We start from the raw sequence: 24280 nt of genomic DNA, 5'->3' as shown, positions 1-24280 counted from the left end.
CGCCGGGCCCACCCTCACGCAATTCTTAAACACGGCAAGAAAATTAATCTGAGAGCACAGCCCTTCGAGGTAACCATAGTTGAACATACATAAAAATAAACTGAGTTCTACAACTAAACACTGGGAGATGACATTAGGATTCTGTGACCATAACACATGAGAAAAATGTTTCCGTTTTTTTGTTCTGCAAGGATTCAAAACATACGGACAATCTGCTGACTCAGGACTTTCAGGTTCTTTAAAAAGCAGAAGGAAAGAAAATACTGAAGATGCAGGAGCACTATTACTCTTTTTTAGTATTTATTTTTATTGAAAAGCAGATCTACAGAGATAAAGCATAGACAGAAAGATCTTCCATCTGGTGGCCCACACCCCAAGTGGCCACATGGCCAAAGCTGAGCTGATTCAAAACCAAAGGCCAGGAGCTTCCTTCGGGTCTCCCACATGGGGAACATGGTCCCAAGGCTTTGGGCCATCCTCTAATGTTTTCCCAGACCACAAGCCAGGAGCTAGAAAGCAAGTGAAGTGGAGCAGCAGCGACATGAGTTGGTGCCTCTGTGGGATTCCCACGCATGCAAGGGCAAGGATTGAACCACTAGGCCACTTGTGCTGGGCCCCCGCACTGTGTTACCTATAAGGACTGGCATCGTTGTAATGGCAGAACTATTCCACTGGCAGTATCTCCTCATAGATTCTGGAAACCCGAGTCCTGCATGTGTCTCCAGCTCCACCACTAACAGGCAGCCTGCCCTCGAGCACATAATTCCCTCTGAGCCGTTTCCTCAGTTGCCTTTTCTGCTGAAATCATATCACCTAAACTCCTCCAATATTGCTTTTCCCTGCCTCTAAACATGTAAGGAGGGTGCTGAGATCTGGGAACCCCTTCTTCTTTCAAAGGGAAAACGGACAGATTTCAAAACCGGACACAAAATGACCCAGACTCGATTAATGGGGCTAAGCATTTAAGCAAAGGACCAGGGCCAATCTGCATCCCTTATGATGCCAGCTCCCTGACCTATGCTAAAAGCGCATAGTGGAAGGGAACCTGCAGAAAAGGGAAGATGTGGATTTCCCCTCCTTGCCAGAGTTATGAAGGAAACTCCTTCAATACCTTTAAAATTGAACTAGCTTTCCATATAAACTATCCAAACGGTTTATTTTCAGTACTGAATAACACAGAAATTAGATGTGGAAAAACAATTCCATTAGGTCACAGTTCTATTCCCCTGCCAAATGAGGATTGTTATCTCCAGTATATGTGGACTTACACGGATACATGATAGCCTTTGCCAAGTTCTTCCCTTCCCTAGGAGCTGATTTCCCCTTCCCATAAGTAACTGTACTCACAGGTTTGGCTGCTCTTTGTCGGCATAGCAGAACAAGAGAGGGCTCAGGCTCCGGGCCAGCTCATGTTCCTCAAACTGGCCTGCACCATCAGTCTTTGCATTGTCCTGTCTGAAGATCAGTGGCAACCCTTTAGGAAGGAGGGAAGAGTTTCTATCAATCCCACCCAGGCTACCCAAGAGAGACACAAATGGTAAGTGCAGGGAAGTACCCAAGAGTGAAAACAGTAAGAACTGTACTTATGTGGTAGAATAAGTTCCCTGTCTAAAAGGACAATTTTGACCAAGCGCAGGCACTTACAGTGGAAGCCAGAGAGCTTTTGCATCTTACACTTTCAAAGTCATCTATTGGCCATGCTCCACTGAGAGCTGCATAAATACATCTACATTCCCATGACCAACACCAGGCTGCTTGAGAGTCGCAGGGCATACCTGTTTTGTTAATGAGCCAGTAGGGAGCAGAAATGAAGATCTTTAAGGATCCTTCTGCTCGACACACAATGCGGATGGTGAGGTTCAGCTGCCGTCGATTGATGTCATAGAGTCGCATTCTCACCATGTAGTTTTGGGTTCCAGGTGGAATAAGCAATTCTTTGCAGAGTGGAAAATTCTCCAGTGATACTCCTAAAAATGACGTAAACTTTTGTCTTCCTGGGTTCTCCCTTTGGATTTTCAAGATAGTCCCCAGCAAAACTAAACCAGATTCCTTTCAGGAAAAACCGATAACGCAAACACTCTCATGAGGTGGGAATTGGAAGCAAACTAGATGGCCTAAAGTCCCAGTGGGGAGTCCCCCTGCCTAATCGGGATTAGAAGACAAACCGCCACTAGTGATAATGATGACTCTCAGGAGCCTGCATCGAGGCCTCAGCTCGGGACTTGTAACACAGTAGCACAGTTCAGTCAAGGTCCTGCAGCCAAGCTCCCTCCCTGCAACTCCTCAGGCTACTCTTATCAGCCCTATTACCCACAGGATAGGGAAACAGGCTGCAGTCTCCCTGGGTCTGTCTGCAAACTTCTGGTAAAAACAGTGTGTCCATGCAGGACTGCTGTGAAGAGTGGTGATCCAGGACACACACAGTGCTGCAGAGAAAGATTCTAGACAGATGCACGGGCGCAGGGCGAAACAGCAGGACTCTAGGGGGGTGCACGGGCACAGGGTGAAACAGCAGGACTCTAGGGGGGTGCACGGGCGCAGGGTGAAACAGCAGGACTCTAGGGGGGTGCACGGGCGCAGGGCGAAACAGCAGGACTCTAGGGGGTGCACGGGCGCAGGGCGAAACAGCAGGACTCTAGGGGGTGCACGGGCGCAGGGCGAAACAGCAGGACTCTAGGGGGTGCACGGGCGCAGAGCGAAAGAGAAGGACTCTAGGGGGTGCACGTGCGCAGGGCGAAACAGCAGGACTCTAGGGGGTGCACGGGCGCAGGGCGAAACAGCAGGACTCTAGGGGGTGCACGGGCGCAGGGCGAAACAGCAGGACTCTAGGGGGTGCACGGGCGCAGGGCGAAACAGCAGGACTCTAGGGGGTGCACGGGCGCAGGGCGAAAGAGAAGGACTCTAGGGGGTGCACGTGCGCAGGGCGAAACAGCAGGACTCTAGGGGGTGCACGGGCGCAGGGCGAAAGGACACGTTTTCTGCAGGGGTTCAACAAACATTTGAAGAAGCATGTCAAAAAAGTAATGAAATGGCAAAGACCTATTCACTTCAGAGTTAGTAATTAGTATTGCACATTCTCTTTTCCAAACTAAGCTTATGTCATCATCAAAATGAAATCTTTATTTGCTCGTTTATTTGAAAGGCAGTTACAGAAACAGAGGGATGGAGAGAGAGAATCTTGCAACCCATATGGCCACACCATGGTAAGCCTAGGACAGGTGAAAGTCAGGAGCCAAAAGTTTCATCTGGGACTCCCACATTGGTGCAAGGGCCAAGCACATTAGCTGTATCAGTAGCAGAGCATTCAAGTCGTGAACTGGTGCTCATATGGATGCCAGCATCTCAAGCAGCAGCTTTACCCATTCCACTACAATGTCAGCCCCTGACATGAAATCCTATCACTGTGGGACATACTTCCTCATCTACAAGATGAGTCTAACACTTGTCTTAGCCTGAAGGGCGCTACTGTGAAGACTAAATGATTTAACAGTGAAAACACTTACAAAGATGAATATCTAAAGCTAGTACTACTTCCACATGTCTACAAGAACCAGTATTTAGGTGCAGCAGTTAAGCCACTGCCCAAGAAGCCTGTGTCCCACAGCAGGGCCCAGGGTCACCGCCCAGCCCTGCTCTCCATGCCAGCGTGCCCGAACGATGCGTGCTCTGGAGAGGTGCTATGTGAGGGCTCCCAGAGCGGAGTCCTTGCTGCCCACCTGAGAGGCCTAGGTGGAATTCAGAGCTCAGCCTGGCTTAGGATTGGCTGTTTTGATATTTGGGGTTGAGCCAGTGGATGGAAGACCTCTCTCGTGTAAAGAAAACCATTTTTAAAAAGTCTGCGACAGTCTTAAATAGATTTCCTTGGACCTGGCACAATTGCCTAGAGGCTAAGTCTTCATCTTGAACGCGCCGGGATCCCACATGGGTGCCGGTTCATGTCCTGGCTGCTCCACTTCCCATCCGGCTCCGTGCCTGTGGTCTGGGAAAGCAGTTGAGGATAGCCCAAAGCCCTGGGACCCTGCACCCATGTGGGAGACCTGAAGGAAGCTCCTGGCTCCTGGCTCCTGGTTTCAGATCAGCTCAGCTTTGGCCACTGCAGCCACTTGGGGAGTGAATCAGCAGACAGAAGATCTTTCTCTCTGTCTCTCCTTCTCTCTGTAGATCTGCCTTCCAATAAAAATAAATCTTAGAGAAAAAAAAAAAAAAAGAAAAGAAAAAGACTTCCTACCCGAACTCTGGAAGTACCTCCTTGAATGCTTTAAAACACAACAATGATTCTCTACCTTGACTTCGCCTTTACGAATGGCAAAGCCACCCATCACATTAAACCTTCCAAACCTTCACAGTGCAAGCGGATCCAGACTGCTGCCTGGAGGATGAGGAACTCAGCCCGGGCTCCTTGTGATTCTGCTCATTTTATGGTCACAAAAATGATCATGGTTTGAAAAGATGAGATGACTCCTTATGAGTATGTATGATGCGAGCCATCTAAGTAACATGGTTCTGGAAAGTGCTTCCTCTGTCAATCTTCTGTTCACTTTCTCTTATAAATACATCATTACTTTAAGGAAGATTTTTAAGATAAATGTGCCAGAATTTCTTCAAGATGTTTACCAAATATTCACAAAACATTTACTGACGTTTTTGTGGGGTTACTACATGCAATCACATGCCAAACTCCTTACCCAGCTCAATGTTCTGGGATGTATCAGCTGTGTGCAGGGCTGCCTCTCGGCCGGGTTTCAATGTCCCATTAATTGGCACTCCTTTAACATAGAAGTCAAGTTCACAGGGTAGCAGGTTGCAGATTACCACAGTTGGCAAGAGATAGATGGTATGCCCAGGCTGTCTGAAAATCTGTTTTGCACTATCAGAAAATATGCTGGAAGGCATATAATCTGGATAATTTTCCTTCTTTATAGCCACACAAAACCTACAAAGACAAAATTAAATGAAAATCATCAGTTTCAATGGAGAATTCAGACTTGTTTCTCCCCACTAAGAGAAAGTACAACATTAACGTGGTTAATTACTTAAGGAAGATATTTTCAATCCAAATACATTTCTTTAGATACAACATACAATGAAATATACAGATTTTAAACTTTGGTTTGAAAAGTCTTGACAACTACATACAACTTCATAATCATCATTTAAAGCAAGACACAAAATCTCTCTCTCACTCCTGACCATCCCGACTCCCATTCTGATCTATCCTCTCTCCCATCATTCAGGCACCTGCTTTCTACCTATGCATCACTACACGTTGGTTCTGTCTGGTCTTTCAACTACACATAACTGGAGTCAGGTAATAAGTACTACTCTTTGTATCTGGCCTTTTTTCCTCAACATGAGACTTCAATAATTTCAGCCACTGTTGTTGCATACATTGTAATTTAGTTTTTTTCACTGCCCAGCAGGCAATCAGGGTATAAGCAACACCTTTCTTTGAATTATTACTTACTACCCTGTTAACAGTGAACTGGGCTATTCTGAACTGAGCACTAAATGAACACTTCTATACAAGTATTTTCATGGCTATGTATCTTCATTTTCCTTAAGGAAATACTCAGGAATGGATTTACTGGGTCCTTAACTTTGTTATGACATCACAACTTGTTTCTCCAAAGCATTTGCACCATTTTACACTCCCATCTGCTACTCAGGAGAGTTCTGGTCGCTCCACACCTTTGCCAGTATTTGCCAGCATAATGGATCTTTTTTATCCATTCAGGCCCTGTGAACACTACATGTCCCTAATGATCAATGATGCTGAAGAGTTTTATCAGAGTGAATAACAGGTGCATGAACCTTTACCTAAAACAGTTAAAAATCTTTCATCCAAAAACTATCAACTCCAAGATTCTGCCTCCAAGTTTAGGAACAGACACTGGTTGGTGTCTTTTTCCTGCCTTCCCCACATGGTCTCTTTTATGTTACATACATGTCCCAGTTGTTTATGTGCCTGAGTAGTGAATCTGTTGGCTGCTTTCCCATCAATATCAGACGATAAATAAATTTACCCAACCGCGAGTCAGGGTTAACCCTTAGTTCTGTGGACCTCTAACACAAGAACTAACAAAAAACTTTAGGGTTTTTAATAAGCATAATTAAATCATGAGGAGTCCTCAGACAAAAAACAATAAGAAAGTCACTCTGAAGGGGGAAAAAAGGCAGACAGTAAGCACACCGTTGCAGAGGCAGGACATACCTGAAAAATCGGCTTTTTTCTGTGTCCATAGAGTGGCACTCTCGTTTGCTGCTACTAACCTCTGCAGTCTTCACCACATTGGTCCAATGAATAGGAGCCTTACAGAAAAACACACCCAGCCCTTTAGGCCGGGCCTGTAGCCGCCAAGAGGTAAGGTGTAAAGGCACAGCAAACGAATCCCCCGGCATGACAGCAGGAAGCACCACTGGCTCTGCCACAGAAATAAACATGTTAGCACACCCACCTCCATCCCAAAGCTTGACTCTTTCAGGACAAGCAGGAGAACTTCACACACTGATTGCTTAGAGGATACCCACTGGGGAGAGTCATGGGAACAGTCCACAACACTTAGACACTTTTACTGTATTCTCGACAATCAGAACATACTGTCTGGAGCTGATGGGCTATCCAGTCTTAGTTCCATGGGCGTCTCCAGGTGGTTCCTCACAATGAGGGCTGATCTAACAGTGATGACTTTGCGAGCGCTGCCCTCCATCGTCACTGCAAAGACCACCCGGACAGGTGGGAGTGAAGAGAACTGTGAAGGAGACACAGAAATAGCACACTGTTATGTCTACAGAAACATACAGAATACAATAATACCAGCAGAATGTCTATAGGAAACACATCTTCTTATTCATATTCTTTATTCTTCAGCGACATGAAACCCTAAAAGCACTCAGCTTTACACTTACAGGCAGTACACATCTATAAACTATATACTACTAAAACCTGCCAGTAATAAAATTTCTAAAACAATCTAGACAGATGTGACATCATAAACTGTATTGCAAAGAAAATTCAGCCCTAGGCCTCTACACACATTAAAAAGAACCTCACCTAAAACTGTGGTCATGACCCAGCGAATTTCCCAAGCCCCCTGAAACTTAGTAAGGATAGCTGTTAGCAGTTACTCTTCATTCACAATGCCCTTGGGTCAGCCCCCAATGGAAACTGTGAACAAACTTGTTTGCAGCTTCACAGGAGGAGAATAAAGCAAATTTCATCCAAAGCAGCTAAAATTAGAAACACTGAATTAGGAATTAGCAAACCATTAGATGATTTACCTTCTGTGATTATTTTCCTCCCAGATTACTATTAAATTGAGAAAACATTCCTTGAACACTAGCAATGGGGTGGGTGCTACCCAAATACACCCAGGAAACACAGCAGAAGTCTTCTGAGATTAAAGCTTGCCTTTGTAGAGTCAAGAGAGGGCAAGAAAAAGTTGTCTGTATTGGTGTGCTTTTCACAGAAACAAATAATAACTTCCTTTTTTCAAGATGACAAAAAATTTACTCCTCAGCTTCATACACTCTTAGTTTGCAGGCTTACAGGAAAACTAACATTTGAGATTCAAAGAACTTTAAAAACAAGCCTTTGTTCTTCACAATAACTACTTTTATAAATAGAACACTAATGTTCAAAAACCAAACATAACGGAGGAAAATTATTGATTTCTGGTCTTGTGTTGCAGCCACCAGTATTAGTTCGTATGTTCAGTCATACACTGAACACGTAACCATGTTGCCAGTGTGCGAAAGGAAAGCAATGTAAATATAAGATCCCACATTAGATTTCTTTCTCCTCAAAGAAAAAAACTGAAAGAATTTCTGTTACAACGAAGACGCAGACATACTGGAAATGCTTCTTCAAAGAAAACGCAAATGACACCACATCCAAGGTGGCCACTCCGTCAACACTTTCATTAAAGTAAAAAGTAAGGGCCAGCATTGTAGCATAGTAAGTTAAATCTCCACTTGCTGTGCCAGCATCCCAACAAGCGTCAGTTTAAGACCTGGCTGCTCCACTCTCAATCCAGCTATGTGCTAATACAGCTAGGAAAGCAGTGGAAGATGTCCCTATGCTGGGCGCCCTGCACTCACGTGGGTGATTGTGAAGAAAAGCCGAGCTCCTGGCTTCAGCCTGGCCCAATGCAGGCCACTGTGGCCATTTCAGAAGTGAACGATTAGATGGCAAGTCTCTCTCTCCTTCTAACTCTGCCTTTCCAATACACAGAAATAAATAACTTTAAAAACAAAAAGTAAGCAAAAATCAATCTAACAGACTATAAAACAGAGATCCATGTTTTAAAACAAGACTTCCAGGAAATTCAAATAAAGAGCCAAGCTATAAATCGAGAATGTTCTCAAGGGGATCATGAAAGCTCAGTATTCCACTGACCCAGCTCCACTAAGATTCAACAGAATCAAGATCAGTAACAACTGTTAGAAAATCTGGACATCATTCCTTCCGAGTCCACCTAAAATTCCATATGTCAAAACTTCTGATCCTCAGGGAGAAGAGCCAGGCTGAAGCCAGGAGCTTGGAGCTTCACCCAGATCTTCACCATGGGTGCAGAGGCCCAAGGATTTGGGCCATCTTCTGCTGCTCTCATAAATGCAGTAGTAGGCAAAAAGATCAGACATTGAACAGCCAGGACTCAAATCAACACCCATATGGGATGCTGGCATTGACGTGGTATCTTAACCCCACTGTACCACAACAACTCCCACCTACTGTTTACTTTCGAGACTTCTGGGCTAAAGCTTATGAAATGCTTGCAGACATACTAGAATTGATTTCCATTTTAATGCAGAAGGAAAAGGAGATATTGGATCAATACAATTGCCCTTTTTCCTTCCGGGTAATAATCAGCTTCATGTATCAAGTTAGGTGAGCAAATCTTCTTACAGGTTTTGGAAAAGGAAGGTAGTCACTCATGGAAAGGGAAGAGATCACTCCCAATCCTACACATCCTACAGCCCTTTAATCACCGAGTCATGCACATCTATGCTGGGTCATGTGCAGTACACAGCATAAACACAGGAACAATAGAACAATAGGAACGTCATACTCACGTAGACTTGGGGATGTATAATGTTTGTTCTGCTGCTAGGGCTGCCAATCTAAGAAAGATTCCAAGATCAGGAAGTCAGCAGAGGCCTCAGGGAACAGGCGTCATTAAATTCACAACAAAGCCATATGCTTAAAAGGGCAGCATTTGTAAGCACTTCTGGGCAAAGCATGGTTCACCGAGCAGAGAAAACATCTTTTCTTGGAAGATGTGATGAAAACAACATTCATCTCGTAATTCAATGTATGTAGGATTTATCCAGAACACATCAATATAAGAGAAACGTAACTATGGCACAGGGGTGGGGGGGGGGGCAGTGTAGATTAGTTCTTTCAATATCAGACATTTATTTAGGCAAAAAGATAATCAAGAAACATAAGTTTCATGTTATTTTTCTAAAAGGGTATTTTTAAAAAGGTAACCATGATAGTAGATACTCACAGAACAGTGTTCTCCAAGAAAACTTTTATTAACAGAAGTCACAATGTCTATACAGACCTGCACTTCCCACCCTATCACTGCTCCCCACAGGGCAAATGTAACACTGCCATGACAGTATGAGTATGCAGCAGGAGCATCCTTGGGAGCTACTGCAGCCAGGACAGTCTCCATCTGCATCATGCCCCCAGGTTGGCCATCCAACCTCAGGGCTCCAAGCTGGGGTAAAATAAGACCAAGGCTATGTGACACTAAGTGTGATTAGAAAAATTAATGACCACAGACATATTGCTTTGTGCCAGAGAGAAGGACTTCAAGTCCTGTTATAAGAAATGTAAAAAAAAAAAAAAAAGTGTATAAAGGAAATTAACAACATGTCAAACAATGCCAACACTGTTGGCCGGCCTTCTCTACAAATTCATGCCATCACAGATCAAATGCTGAAATAGCTGTGCCAGTCCTGAACATGCAGAGATCTTTATTCCACTGCTTACTCAGCACCTACATTGTACTGGGCATTGCAGGGTCTCTAGAGTCAATTTAAAGCTTACAAGGCTGCATATGTTATGTGAGAACTCCACACCACTTTACAGATGGGACTGAGCACGTCAGCTCTGAGGACGGGGAGGAGGCTCTAGACATCCAGGGACTACTCTACTCGTATCCAGCAGCCAGGACCAGCACCAGAGATAATGTGCTGCTGCTGATTTTAAATCTTGTTCTCCCACTGAAATTTACTATTTCCTTGTTTATCTACATACCAATTATCAATTGCTGACCAAAAAGAATCTTAAGTTTTCTTTCTTAAATTTGAGAAAATAAAAGGCAAGAAAACCTCTCTAAAGCAGACTTACTAATGGCTTAACCCTCTGACTGCCTGGCTTTAAGGGCATGTGGCCATGACACAACTGCTCCATTAAATATCCCATCTATGGCCACACACCGTGGAGGAAGAGGAATTCTTATCTGGAGCTGCGTATCGGAAAAAGGTCCCGACTTTGTCCACAGACACGGGGCTCACTTGCTCCCAGCCATTCACTCGCACTTGCAGCTGATGGATGCGGAGGTCATGGGTGTGTCTGGCAAACAGAACACAGGGGAGACAGTAAGCACAATGTCAGTAACGGAAGAAAAGCAGACACGAAGAATCCCATACGGGCACTGGTTCTAATCCCGGCAGCGCTCTGCTTGTGACCTGGGAAAGCAGTCGAGGACAGCCCAAAGCCTTGGGACCCTGCACCCGCGTGGGAGACCTGGAGGAGGTTCCTGGCTCCTGGCTTCGGATTGGCACAGAACTGGCCGTTGTGGTCACTTGGGGAGTGAATCATTGGATGGAAGATCTTCCTCTCTGTCTCTCCTCTTCTCTGTATATCTGACTTTGTAATAAAAAAAAAAAAATCTTTATTTTTTATTATTTTTTTTTAAAATAAATCTTTAAAAAAAAAAAGGTAATCAAAAGACCAATTTACTTGGGTTTCATGCTTAGGGCACAAATTTAAGATATGTCCAGCCTGAACAAGAGAAGCATTTGCCCTCCCTCTCACACACCCTGAATCCTGGACACTACCTAGGTCTTTCCTCACCAACCCTCCCCAACTATTAGGAAATAAGGACATCAACTACAATCATTTCAGTGGCGTGGTAAAAGTGCACTGGTGATATAACTGTACAGCCATACTCTTCAAAATTCAGATAACATGCCTTCCTGCTTCCTTTGTTGAACAGGCTGCTCCTCTCAGGATCAGTCAGCAGTCTGCCCTCAGCCCCACGTGACTGGACGGGGTGGGAGAAACAGCCATCAGTGTTTCAGGGCAGAAGTGCTCAAGTGAAATTGGAGCAGAAGGCAGTGGACGAAACAGAAGGAAAGAGGAAATTGCACATTTAATTCTATTTTAGATTTTGCCTAATTCAAGCCAGAAGTCTGAAATGGGGAACTGGAGTGAGGCCCACAGGAAGGGTGGAAGAAGGCATGGGGGGGGAATAAAATGCCAAAGAGGAACATGCCAGAAAAGGCACTTATTTTGATGAATTCAAGCGGAACAGTGGGACCTGAAATGGGTTACAAAACACAGAAACTAAAATGGAACTGATAACAAGGCCAACTGCTTTCTGATATAACAAAAGCAGTGCTGGCTGTTCCACAGTTTGCTGCTCCAACAGGCAGGTGGAAGGACAGGAAAATGCATGCCACACATTCCGAGAAGCTCTAAAGCTGCTCCAGGTACGTGTACGTGTGCCCAGCATACGGACTGGGGGAAAAAAAACTGCCCCTGTCAGGCCCCCAGTGATCCACAGGCTTCGAACCCTTGCCAATCAAGTGAAACTTGTGCCAGGACATAACTGCCAGAAATGGAGCTACGCCTGCTGGAGGCAGAGGCCTGCACTCAGGGACTCGGGACCCCAAGAGAAGCACACGGCTGCGTGACAAGAACACGGCCACGTGACAAGCACACGGTCATGTGACAAGCACACGGCCACGGCCACACTACAAGCACACGGCCACGTGACAAGCACACGGCCACATCAAGACAGGAAGCTGAAGCCAGTCTCCTCCTTTGCAACTCAGCCCCAAAACAAATTCAAATTTCAACCCAATCAAGCACTGAGCCTTTACCTATTCATTTCCACTGGGCAGCCCACTTCCATTCAAAACATTTCTAACTTTTAATAAACAATTTATGATCTCACAAGACTCAGATATCACCTTTTCCCACATTCACCCTAGTTCTTTGGCTGGCTACTTCAGAGGCTGTTCCAGCTTTCTTAGAATCAGGATGTTCACATTATCATCACTGCCTCTGATTCCTGAAGTTACCTTCTTGCTCAAAGTACCATGTGGCACATTCATACACATGTGTGTGAACATATGCACATATGTGTACATGAATACATTCATATGCATGCACATACATGTGCCATACATATGTGTGTGCACGTGTCCATATACGTGTGTGTGTGTGTGAATATACATGTGTGCATAAGAATGAAATGAACCAGTCTTGAGAATCTTTGGGAGTTCCTGCTACTACCACATCATGATAAACAGGCCAGAATACAATGAACTTGAGTATTATAATTTGTCAATGCTTTAACCAAACTATGCGAAACACCTAACATGTTACATAAACAGATAATAGATAATTAATAGAATTAAATGGATTTCTAAGATAAAGACAGATAAATCAGTCAACATCGATTTTCAAGATACCTTTTAAAAACATTAAAATTATTAGTAAGGGAAAGCATCAACAACTGCTTACATTTACTTTTATTTTTTTAAAGAGAGTAAACCCACTTTACCTGTGCCTCAACTTTCCTCTTGCTTCAAATTCAAAGGGAATCTCCTCACCCGTGAGAACTTCTCGCCATTCACTGACGTTGTGAGCATCGTCCAGAAATGACCCGTTCCCTTCTGGGACGATGCCTGGACTCCCGCTATGAGACAGTGCAGCCCTGCAGGCAAAGCAGATAACTGCCATCTCTCCATCACAAGAGCTCTGGGCACCAGGGCAGCCTGCTCTGCTTTCCCCATCCCTGCCCACGAGCCGGCTGGGTAGGACAAGCTGGACAGGCCGTCACTCCAGTCACCTCTGGGCTGGAGACAAGGCTGCAAGCTCTCCTGACCAAGCTGCTCACTCCAGCAGCAGCGTGCAGTACACAGACACTAAGGCCAGGCCCTGCAGAGTACCAGCTAAGAGGCGAGGGGGACTCCAGCAGACACGCTCTTCTAGAGCAGCGCCACACTTACTGGAGGCAGGAGAAATGTGGTTTCTAACGAATGGATTCTGTCACTCATTTTATGTGCTTTGTGCACTTCACTGGGCAAATCATGTATTTGGAATGCTGAGCCAAGAGCAAGGTCCTCACCTGGCTTAGATAAATGCTCATTTTGTTTGTAAGAGCATTCTGAGCAGATATAATGGAATGGCTCCTTTCACACTTCCTATGCATACCCTTAAGCTATTTGACTTCCACTTCAAACCCAGCGCATTCCTGCTTCAGGAGCCTAACGACCCTGCCAAGCCCAGGACCCACATTACAGAGAATTCCAATCTCAGTCTCATCAGGATAGCAAATGAACCTGAAGGGGAGAACAGAGCGGAGGGCGAAGGAACTTGGGGGAAGGGGAGGGGACAGCCCAGTGCCAACTAAATTGTATCCAAAAATAATTTTAAAAAATTACAATGAAAACGAAGGGTCCCAAGCTCAGCTGGGCTGGGCTGGGCTGGGCTGGGCGGAACAGGGCAGGGTGGGGCTGGCTTGGGCAGGGAAGGGCAGGGCAGGGCTGGGCAGGGCAGGGCAGGGCTGGGCAGGGCAGAACAGGGCAGGGTGGGGTGGGTTGGGCAGGGCAGGGCAGGGCAGGGCTAGGTGGGGCTGGGCTGGGCTGGGCTAGATTGGGCAGGCTGGGCTGTGCTGGACAAGGAGGCCTTGGTGGCAGATAGCCCAAGTGCTGATTACCTGGTGGGCGTGGTTGTCAGGGTGGCGAACCACAAAGTGCACCCCGTCTGGTTCCTCAGGGCAAAGGGGACAAATGGCTGTCGACGCTTGGGGGTTTTCACCTCTGCGATGACAAACAGAAAGCAGTGATTGGCAGGCGTCTCTATCTGCTGGCAGAGTCCCTCCCATACCTGGGCTGTGCCCACAACCAGTTTTCGGGCAAAGCAGAGGAGAGACAGAACAACCACAGAATTGCCAAAAAGACAAATGGAAGTTCCACTTCTTTGCTGGGGCCCCTACGACTACTCCCAGCCCCCGATTTCCCCAGTGTTGCACGGATGAACTCTCTGGAAAGCAATCATCAGGCAATACCATGGCTAGAGTCGAAAGAGAAACAAACAGGCAACACCCCCCAGTACGCCAAGAAATATATTCTAAATGGATAAGCCAAACTGTAGCAAGATAGAGTACAAGGACTTAACATTCTTCGTAAGCCCCTCATATCAATATTGTTTTTTCCTCCCTGGAAAATCAGTGATATATTGTTCCAAAGTTTTACAAATAAAAATCTTCGCTCATGTTTTCAAAACATAGGTATTGGGCCCGGTGCAGTAGCCCAGCAGCTAAAGTCTTCGCCTTGCACACGTCGGGATCCAATACAGGTGCCGGTTTGTGTCCTGGCAGCTCTGCTTCCCAACCAGTTCCCTGCATGTGGCCTGAGGACGGCCCAAAGCCCTGAGACCCTGCACCCGCAGGTGAGACCCGGAAGAGGCTCCTGGCTTCAGATCGGCATAGTTCCAGCCATTGCGGCCACTTTGAGGAGTGAATCAGCGGACCAAGGGTGTTCCTCTCTCTTTTCCTCTATGTATATCTGACTTTGCAATAAAACTAAATAAATCTTAAACACACAGAAAGGTATCGCCATCACCTGCTACATGATGGGCACAGTGGAGGCCACACAAGGAGCTTAAAAGCTGGCAACATTTCACACAGGAGCTTCCAGTGAGAGACACTGGAAAGAAACAAGGGTCAGGACAAAATCTAAGTAACCAAATTCTGGATAAAGATGGCCTGACTACAAATATCATGATAAGTCCAAGGCAGGCCTTTGGGGTCCAAGCCACCCAGGGATCCTGCCACAGGCACCTCTACATGGGCTGCAGGGCTGTCTCAGGATAGAATGCTGAGAGGAGAGGTGTCGGGCCCTGTGACCAAGGGTTTGTGGTCCCTCTGGGACTGCACAGAGGTGCTGGAAGGGACCACAAAGGCAGCAGCAATCCAGTGGAGGGAAGGGCCCTGCCTGACGTGCTCATGCCACAGGTATACTACCACGCAGAAGGACAAACAGGAAAACACTGTGACCCAAAGTGTCTACTCCATCTAAGAATATGCTCATTTGCCACCCCAATGTCCTACTGAATTCTCAAGGTTAAAAAAACAACCAGGCTCACCATCATGGCACAGCAGTGTGCCAGTCTGTGTCCTAGCTGCTTTACTCCCGATCCAGCTTCCTACTGCTGGCCTGAGGAAAACAGCAGAAGATGGTCCAAGGGCTGGGTCCCTGTCACCCATGTGAGAGACCTGGGTGAAGCTCCTGGCTCCTGCTTCAGCCTGGCCCAGCCCTGGCTGTGCAGCCACTGGCAGTGTGTACCAGCAGATCTGACTGATCCTCTCTCTCTCTCTCCTGATCTCTCTGTAACTCAAATAAATCTTCTTTAAAAACTGTGCTCATCAAGTAGAAAATTAAGGAGTAGTTGTGAGACTGCTGACAAGAGCGGAGGGGGAGTACAAATTTAAGAGCTGTCTGCAGGGTAAACAGTATTTACTGTAGCATTTTGAAAGGCACCTCCCTCTCCAGGAGAGCAATGAGAGAGCTGCTTTTATTACAGTAGATAAAAGACCCAGGAGGAAAAGAAGCCAGATGTGCTTTCATATCCCACTGTGAGCCAGACTGTAAGTTTCCATTAGATGTAAAAAGAACAGGTGGCAGACGGCTTTGATCACTTTATAATATGGAGTAAGTGCTCAGAATCATACAAGGATATTCACAAGCACACTGCTTTGGAATTAAACAGCATGGGGAAGCAAATGCTGGATCCCCAAGCTTCTCAGGTTGATTAGACGTAACAGACTTCGGTAAACCACTCCTCAGAGGATAAGACACGGGAGAGCACACAAGCAGGCAGCCACACAGCATCTCCTGCCCAGACCCCAGGTAACTCCGCACTTGCCTTTGGCACAGCACCAGAGGAAAAAAAATCCCCACATCTATAATGATCACAGCGTTCCCTGCTGGCCTCAAGTGACCAAGCTCAGCTCTGAGTTGAATGAACCACAAACCTCTCACATCCAAGTTCAGCTTCAAAAAGGTGTGCTACAAAAATGGCTTTCCCCTTGGACATGATCCAGAGTAATCAGCCCCTCTAAACAGTGCAGGTTCTCATGCTATCTAAGCAACTCCATCGAACGGAAAAGACCTGCTTTGCCAGTCCCCGGCAGACTGAAGCGCCAGGTCTGCCACTGAGGGAAGGCAAACAGCGGGGCCCCCTCTGAGCCTCCCTGTCCTCATCAGGGCTACGTGGGAGTGATGCTCAGCTTAGTCAGAAAGGTTAAATAACACACAGAAAAGTGTAGAAGGATAAACACATGAGTAATGTACATTCAGCTATGGGCTTTCTCTGAAAGTTCTTCCTCAAACATCCATCCCCCAAGAAAACCTAACAGAAAAAAACCCAAGGCAATGTGCTTCTGCATTAGTATCATTGTGTGTCCTGGGAGGGGGAACACAAATGTATCAATGATCCAAGGTTGGAATTAGCCACAGGTAAACATAAATCATTCAGATTAAATCATGCTCCCTAAAGCAAAGGAAAAAGCAAACCCCTCGGATCCCAGCTCTCCCGTGTTCACTCACTGGCTAAACTCACAAGGAACCTCAAAGGGTCAGAGATAGAAATAAAGAACATTTTCTTTTCTATCTGTAAAGCACATAGGTTTGTGTCCATATAATCATTTGCTGGGGATTTATTCCTTTGTTCCATTTCCATGATTGTAACTCTAATTTCCTAAAGCCCTTGCATTCCCACGAGAACACCTGGTGCCTGGTGGATGGAGGATGCTGGCCCTCCACTTACCTGCTTTCCTATGCTAGCAGTTCACTCTAACTGACCATGGATGTTTCCACATCATGCGCTGTGTAGTCTGTTCCATTTCCACCAAGAGTTAAGGGAAATAGAAGACATCCAGATCAGAGTCAGCACACGGTTTACTCTGACAGAAAATGTCACTCTGTCCGTCAGCTGGAAATGTTCTTGCCTTTTGCTAATATAGTACTCAACTGGGAATACCCACATCAGCTTCCATTGACAAAAGAGAAAGAAAGAAAGAATAAAAAACCCACAGTTGAAACTAAGCAGAGAAAATCCGCCCCCGCTTGGCTGTACTGTACCTCTAGCATAGATCTGGTGCTCTAGGTTAGTCAGACTGGCTGTACTCCTAGTTCTAAGGTAGACAAGGGGGAGGCCTGGTGGACAGGAGAGACAAAGTTAGAGGGTAAGATACATACAGTGAAGAAGACTCCCCTGCAAACAATAAGCACAGAGAATGTTACAAAAAAGGCAAGCACCATGCAGTCACAGGATGGTTCCTTTCCGCGGTGACCATGAGCTAACATCCTACTTGGCCAAGGAAACACAGACAAGAAGCCAGAGGACTTAATCACGGCTCGTTTTAAAGCACCACACTTTTCTTTTCTTTCTCTCTGAATTAGGAAAAAAAATGTATCAAATGTTTTCTTGAATGGAATGATAAAGCTTTGGAGATTTTTCACTTAAAGCATGTTACAATCTTAAATGGCACAGAAAAATTAACAGAAGCCAGTCACTACAGAGTCTGGTGGCAGCTGCTCCAATCCAACTGGAAAACAGTAAGCAGCATATGCCAGTCACAGAGGGTGTCAAACATCCAGGACAAAGGGCCAGGCTGGGCCCCAAATCTAAACCATCACCACCAAGGGATGATCTCACAGCATTATTTGCACCCTAAATTAAGTCTGGGCATTTCAAGGATATTTAGGGTGCACATTGTCACGTTTGGAATTCAACAGGGATTCAGCGAAGTGCCACACACCCAGTGCTGGCCTATCCTGGGCTAGGCCCACAGTTAAGGCAGCAGGAGGCCCACACACAGAGATGAGCGGCTCCCTCAGGCTGAGGAAGAGGTATTCTAAGGGCTCATTCTGAGACCGGCTTGAATAAAAGGCAAAACTCTTAAGGAAATATGATAACATATTCTTGACTAAAATCTACAGGCTTATAATCAAATTTCTGAGTTGCAAAGCAAATGCCCAATAAGCATTTTAGCAGGTCTACAAAAATAACACAATCCTGGGATTAGCTACACTAGCACCCAGGACTTTCCAACAAGGAACATGCTTGGAAATTTATGCATATTCAGGTATGCCTGTTTATGCCTTTAGAAGTCTAAGTAGTCATAAAAATCTCTAAGTAAATAAAGCAAGTTTTAATGTGGCCCTGGCATTTAACATAGATAAGGCAGCCTGCTAACTAAAGAGAGGAAAAGTTTTAAAAGGAACGAAACAAAAAAATAAAAGTAGTAGGACAAGATTCTTCCTCAAAATCCCAAAGCTTAGGCCTTCCTCTATTTGCAGACTCTGGCTTTCAGAAAAACACTCTTTGAAATGTTGCATATTACAGAGATTAAGAAGTCTTCTGGTAGACCAGGTTATTTTCTTTAAGCACAACTGGGAAGGCTACAGGAGGAGCCAGAGGAGAGGCTGACGGTAACTGAGTGGTTCTGGCCTTGAGGCACAGCAGCAGCTGCCAGGGACACAGCGAACCAGCACAGCTGGCGTCTCTGTCCTTCCCTCCCCAAGCACAGGCAGACACACCCTGAGGAGAGACGAGCCCATACAAATACTTCATACACTCAGAAAACCCATCTTCCCATGGCTTGCTGCAAGCCAGATGGAACACTGAAGTGTTCACAGGATCTGTGAGGTCCAGCCCGGGTGTCCCAAAGAAACCACCATGCAAGAGCGGGGCCGATTTGGGTGACAATCACTTCGGGATAATGAAGAGCATGCAGTTAACACAACTGCCTCAGCTCTGAGGAAAACAGACCTCCATGGTGAGGCAGGAAATAACAGGAGAGAACACTTCGAAGAAATTCACACTATTTTCTTTAAAAGGCTGAGTATTTAATTATTTCAGATTCTGTTAACAATATAGGGCTCCCATTTTTAAAACCTTGATTTACATGGGATATTGTCAAAGCCTCTATCTTTAGGTGTAGATGACTAGCGGGGATGTTTTTAAAAATGTGTGGCACAGGGCCCGCACAATAGCCTAGTGGCTAAAATCCTCACCTTGCACACACCAGGATCCCATATGGGCATCGGTCGTGTCCTGGATGCTCCATTTCCCTCCCTGCTCAAGTCCTGAGAAAGCAGTCGAGGACAGCCCAAAGCCTTGGGACATTGCACCTACACAGGAGACCCAGAGGAGACTCTTGGCTCCTGGATCCAGACTGGCTCAACTCCTGCTATTGCAGCCACTTGGGGATTGAACTTTCTCTGTGTTTCTCCTTTTCCAGAGCTGATTTTCCAATAATATAAAACAAATCTCTAAAAAATGTTGTGGCACAGCAGGTAAAGTTCCCACTTGTGATGCTAGCACCCCAAAGAGGACTGAGTTCAGGCACCAGCAGTCATGCTTCCAACCCAGCACCCCTAGTGTGCCTGGGAGGTCGGAGAGCCTCGGAGGGAGTGCAGGGATCCATGTCCATGGCTGCAAGCCAGCTGGGGAGGAAGACCGGGAAATGGACATCTCTCTCTCTCTCTTCTCTACTTTCTCTTCCTCTCTCTCACTCTCCTATCACTCTGTCTTTCAAATAAAAACAAAATTAAAAAGAAAAGCTCTAAGCCCTAATAAGTTTTTCTAATCTTGTCGCGCACGTATGTCTGGTACAACCCTCAAGATAGCACTTGGGATGCCTGCACCCCACCTTGGAGTGCCTGGTTTCAGTCTTGGCTTTTCCACTTCCAACCCAGTTTCTTGCTAACGCACACCCTGGAAGGCAACAGTGACAGCTGATGTACTGAGGTCCTCCCTCAGCGGGAGACCCAGACGAAGGTCCTGGCTTTAGCCTGGCTCAGCTCTGGAGAGTGAACCAGAGGACAGAAGAGCTGATGTACTGAGGTCCTCCCTCAGCGGGAGACCCAGACGAAGGTCCTGGCTTTAGCCTGGCTCAGCTCTGGAGAGTGAACCAGAGGACAGAAGAGCTGATGTACTGAGGTCCTCCCTCAGCGGGAGACCCAGACGAAGGTCCTGGCTTTAGCCTGGCTCAGCTCTGGAGAGTGAACCAGAGGACAGAAGAGCTCTCTCTACCTGTCTTTAAATTCACCCACCTCCTTGCCTGCCAAATAACATGAAAATAAACTTAAAATAGACTTTAAAATAGACTTTAAAATAGACTTTTTAAATGCAGTTAAAAAGTACAACCAATTGGAAATTCAATGTCAAGCCAAATAAGACACAACTAACCAAGTGCTGGTACTGAGGCAGTCTCAGGTACACCAGCTCACAAACAGGCTACAGGAATTCAGGAGGAATGTCCCACACATCCTTTCTCCCCAACATAAGCAGAATTAGAATCAAAATTCAAAACTCAGTGGTTCATGTCAGAAAATTCTCTCTCAAAGATGAAAACGGAACTACAGATGCTACTCAGAGTTTTCTATCTGGCTCCAAGAGAACGATGGTCCCAATTTAATTTCTCAGTGAAACCTTGCTCTGTCCATCAAAAGGGACTCCAGGACACATCTGAAGGGGAAGATCTTACTTTGTCCAAAACAAGGAGGATCCACCGATGAGCCCATCCAGTCTTCTGACTTTGCTGCCTCTGCTTGTTCGTCTTCTTTACAGTAATCCGCCATCCACGACTCCTTGGTACTCACATACTGATCTACAGCGAATCCCAAAGACATTAAAGAAAATAGAGAAGATTAGGGTTCAGGTCATACCACCTTAGTTCAGAAAACCAAGCATGTCTCCCTGGAAAGAGGGCTTCTGCTAGGCTTTGATAAGGTCATGCCCTGGAAAGCCTCACCCTCCACCACAACAGAGTTGTATGAACACAATCATGGTGTCTAAAACAAATTGCAAAACAGTTCTATGGGAAGACACATCAGACTGTCTCCACAAGGCCAAGCAGGGTAGTATACTCGAAAAAAAAACAGGGAAATCCTCAGAGACCTGGGACCTTTGCTCTAGTTCTGAATAATATTCCAGAGAGAAGAAGCAGCATCTAGAAAGACACTGAAGCACATGGCACATTTAGGGAAAAGTGAATAGTCAGATGCGGCTTTAGCAGAGCATACTGGAGTAGCAGTTAGCAAAGAAAGTCTGCAAAAGGAAAGAACTGAGCCTGCAAAGGGGACAGCCTGCCACAGCACAGGAGTGGGCTGGCAGATAGAGACCACCTGGGAGGCTATTCAAAAACCAGTAAGGACAGGATTTGCTATGGTGGTGAAGACTCCAGCTAAGACACCTACATCTATTTCAAAGAGCCTGGGTCTGATTCCCAGCTCTGGCTCCCAACTCCACTTGCTGTTCATATAGAGCCTGGGAGGCAGCAGCAAAGGTTCAAAGATTGGGAAGCCAGGACTGAGCTCCAGGCTCTAGGCCTCAGCTCCAGGCTACTGCACGCTACACTGCTTCACTCCCCAGATTCCCACAATAGCCAAGCCTAGACCAGCCTGAAGGCAGAAGGCAGGACCTCCATCTGAGCCTCCCCTTTGGGTGTCAGAGACCCAAGTACTCTGGCCATTATCTTCAGCCTCCCAGGAACATTAGCAGGGAAACTGGACTGAAAGCATGGAATAACCAGGAGCTGTGCCAGGGACCTTGACTTGGGATGTGGGTATCCCAACTGGCACTTAACCTGTTGCACACAGATGACCTGGCTAATAATTTTACAATAACAGATGCACATCAGAAATACCAACAAGAATCCTTTGGAGGTAAGCTCTTGCTCATGACAGATTTTCAAATAAAAGATGCTTAATCCTCAAAATTAAAAATCTATGTAAGGTCTGGTGCTGTGGTGTAGCACACTAAGCCACCGCCTGTAGTGATGGCTTCCATTTGGGCACTGGTTTGAGTTCTAGCTTCTGATTCAGCTCCCGGAAAAACCAGAGATCTGGAAGAAGCTCCTGGCTCTTGGCTTCAGGTTCAACTAACCTTAGCCATTGTGACCATTTAGGGAATAAATCAGTGGATGAAAGATCTCTTTCTGTCTTTCTGTCTCTCTTCTCTAACTCTGCCTTTCAAACAAACAAATCTTTAAAAGAAAGAGATTATATGAGAAACAATATAGGTGTCAAACTAATATGATTTAGACATATTTAAGTATAGAAGTATCATAAAATAAGCTATTATGTAAGTGATAGTACTGTCTAGGTAGATTAATAAATGAAATTCGATCATGATCTGGTTTTAAACTTAGAAGTCAAAACCTTTGGAACTGATTTCACTGCACTCTGCTCTTTCCTTCTTATTTAACATGAGTAAGAACATGGGTATTTCAGTAGCCTCAAGCCCATACGTACATACTGAAGCAAGCTCACAATTTGCAAAAGTGTGTTACGATTCAATGCCAACTACAATATTACCCAAATCAGTAAGTGGTTAAATCAACTCAGAGTGGGTTTTCCTAGTGGAGGTATCCTCTACCCAACTGCAGGGTGATACTGCTGTTCCTTTACAGGACACACATGCAGGAAGAGAGAACTGCAAGGGCAAGTGCTGGGGGCGCGGGTGCGGGGGATTCTCATTCACTCTCACATCCAGAGGTATACATCTCAGTGTCAAATGGAACCTTTCCGAACACACACCATTGGCCTGGCAGCACCTGATGCAAAATCACATTGACAATGAGGTCGGCATGCTACTCGATGGCAAACAACACAGGCAAGATGAAAATCATGCCTTTTAAGAATTCTTTGTGAACTTGAGAGGAAGGAATCTAAACTCACTTCCAGAACACCTAATAAACCCCAGTGACCAAACATTAGGAGGAGAGAGTCGTGTGTCCTAAGGAGTTTAAGCTGCTGCTCCTGAACTGCCAGCATTAACGAGGGATGCCCAGGCCAGAGGAACAGGTGGAGAAGAACCATGAGGCCAGTTCAGGTGTGACAGAACAGCAGCGATGACCACGTGAAGGTCAGTGTGGCTACCAGGAACTTAGACACAGGAAGACACCAACTGTAAAGACAACTCTCCACTCACCAATCAGTACAGAAGTGATATTGACATCCAAACGGGGTTTGGCCTTGACTTCCAGCTTCAGGCGAGAAGGATGGAGCCGACTAGCTGCCTGCCGCTGCCAGGATACAGAGCATGGCCAGGGTTCAATAAACGGCTCCCAACCTAGAAGTACATGGGAAGGAAGACACCCGTGCAGCAGTTATCAGAGCTCCAGGGAACACAGCTGACAGACACTCAGAAAGGACAACTAGAGCTTAATGGCTTTCTATTTGCAATTCAATTTTACCACAAAAGTACCACCTTTAGCTAGAGGTCCCCCTGCAGATGCTGCGCTGCCCAGAGGCTGCCAGGGAAGAGCAGATAGGTGCCCCTGCCATGCTTGGCAGGGGGCAGGGAGCATGTATGCCCTCTCCCACTAAGGCACAGACAGGACCTCTTGCTGACCCACTCAAGAAGGAAAAAGGTGTCAATTCAGGCTCAAAAAATAGTAGCATAATGACTGTTACATTTGATTCTTTAGTTGCAAGAATGATATATTCAACGAATAAATTTAGAGGCTCATGAACTTAATATTTCCCCATTTCTTAAATCTTAAAATACAGTCATAAATATGAAGGTATATAAACATCACATAGGTACAGCTTAAGGAAAACAACACAAATACACATGTACCAACCATTCCTCTCAAGTCCCCAAGTGCCACTCCCCGATGTCATCCCTTTTCCTCCCAACACTTCCCACACACTCCAAGTAAACAGTGTTTCGACATTCTGATTATGAATTTGCTTGCTCTTCCTAAGTTTATCATACACATATACGATTCTGAAGCACATACTGGCTCATCTTTTCCTGTTTATGATCTTTACACAACAGTCCCTGTGCATATTCCTTTTCAAGTTTCTATTTTCCTCAACAGCACATCTTTGAGCATATTATTGCATATTTGATGTACGTTACTATGACACACTCACTGTCTTGTACTCTTACTCTAGTACACACAGACAAGTGACTCTCTGAGGGACAGACCTGGAGGCAGTTTATTGCTGGGTT

The 24280-nt window shown here is 45.8% G+C and overlaps 1 protein-coding gene across 4 annotated transcripts in view; it reads right to left on the bottom strand.

The window, feature by feature from the left end:
* The window catches only part of VPS13D (vacuolar protein sorting 13 homolog D), a 262915-nt gene that overhangs the window by 140657 nt on the left and 97978 nt on the right, over positions 1 to 24280 (bottom strand). For 3 of the 4 annotated variants that reach the window (XM_058675413.1, XM_058675405.1, XM_058675419.1), the window contains 12 exons: positions 23252 to 23392; positions 20805 to 20927; positions 17392 to 17466; positions 13965 to 14067; positions 12807 to 12959; positions 10450 to 10585; positions 9073 to 9120; positions 6599 to 6749; positions 6212 to 6422; positions 4686 to 4933; positions 1776 to 1967; positions 1348 to 1474 (listed from right to left, as the gene is read on the bottom strand). In XM_058675413.1, coding sequence (XP_058531396.1) covers positions 1348 to 1474; positions 1776 to 1967; positions 4686 to 4933; positions 6212 to 6422; positions 6599 to 6749; positions 9073 to 9120; positions 10450 to 10585; positions 12807 to 12959; positions 13965 to 14067; positions 17392 to 17466; positions 20805 to 20927; positions 23252 to 23392 — 1708 coding nt within the window. The remainder of the gene's footprint in view (positions 1 to 1347; positions 1475 to 1775; positions 1968 to 4685; positions 4934 to 6211; positions 6423 to 6598; positions 6750 to 9072; positions 9121 to 10449; positions 10586 to 12806; positions 12960 to 13964; positions 14068 to 17391; positions 17467 to 20804; positions 20928 to 23251; positions 23393 to 24280) is intronic. The other variant, XM_058675416.1, reaches the window with a different exon arrangement.

The sequence above is a fragment of the Ochotona princeps genome, chromosome 2 (genome assembly GCF_030435755.1).
Source record: "Ochotona princeps isolate mOchPri1 chromosome 2, mOchPri1.hap1, whole genome shotgun sequence".
Taxonomy (NCBI): domain Eukaryota; kingdom Metazoa; phylum Chordata; class Mammalia; order Lagomorpha; family Ochotonidae; genus Ochotona; species Ochotona princeps.
This window is presented reverse-complemented; position numbering and strand designations above follow the sequence as displayed.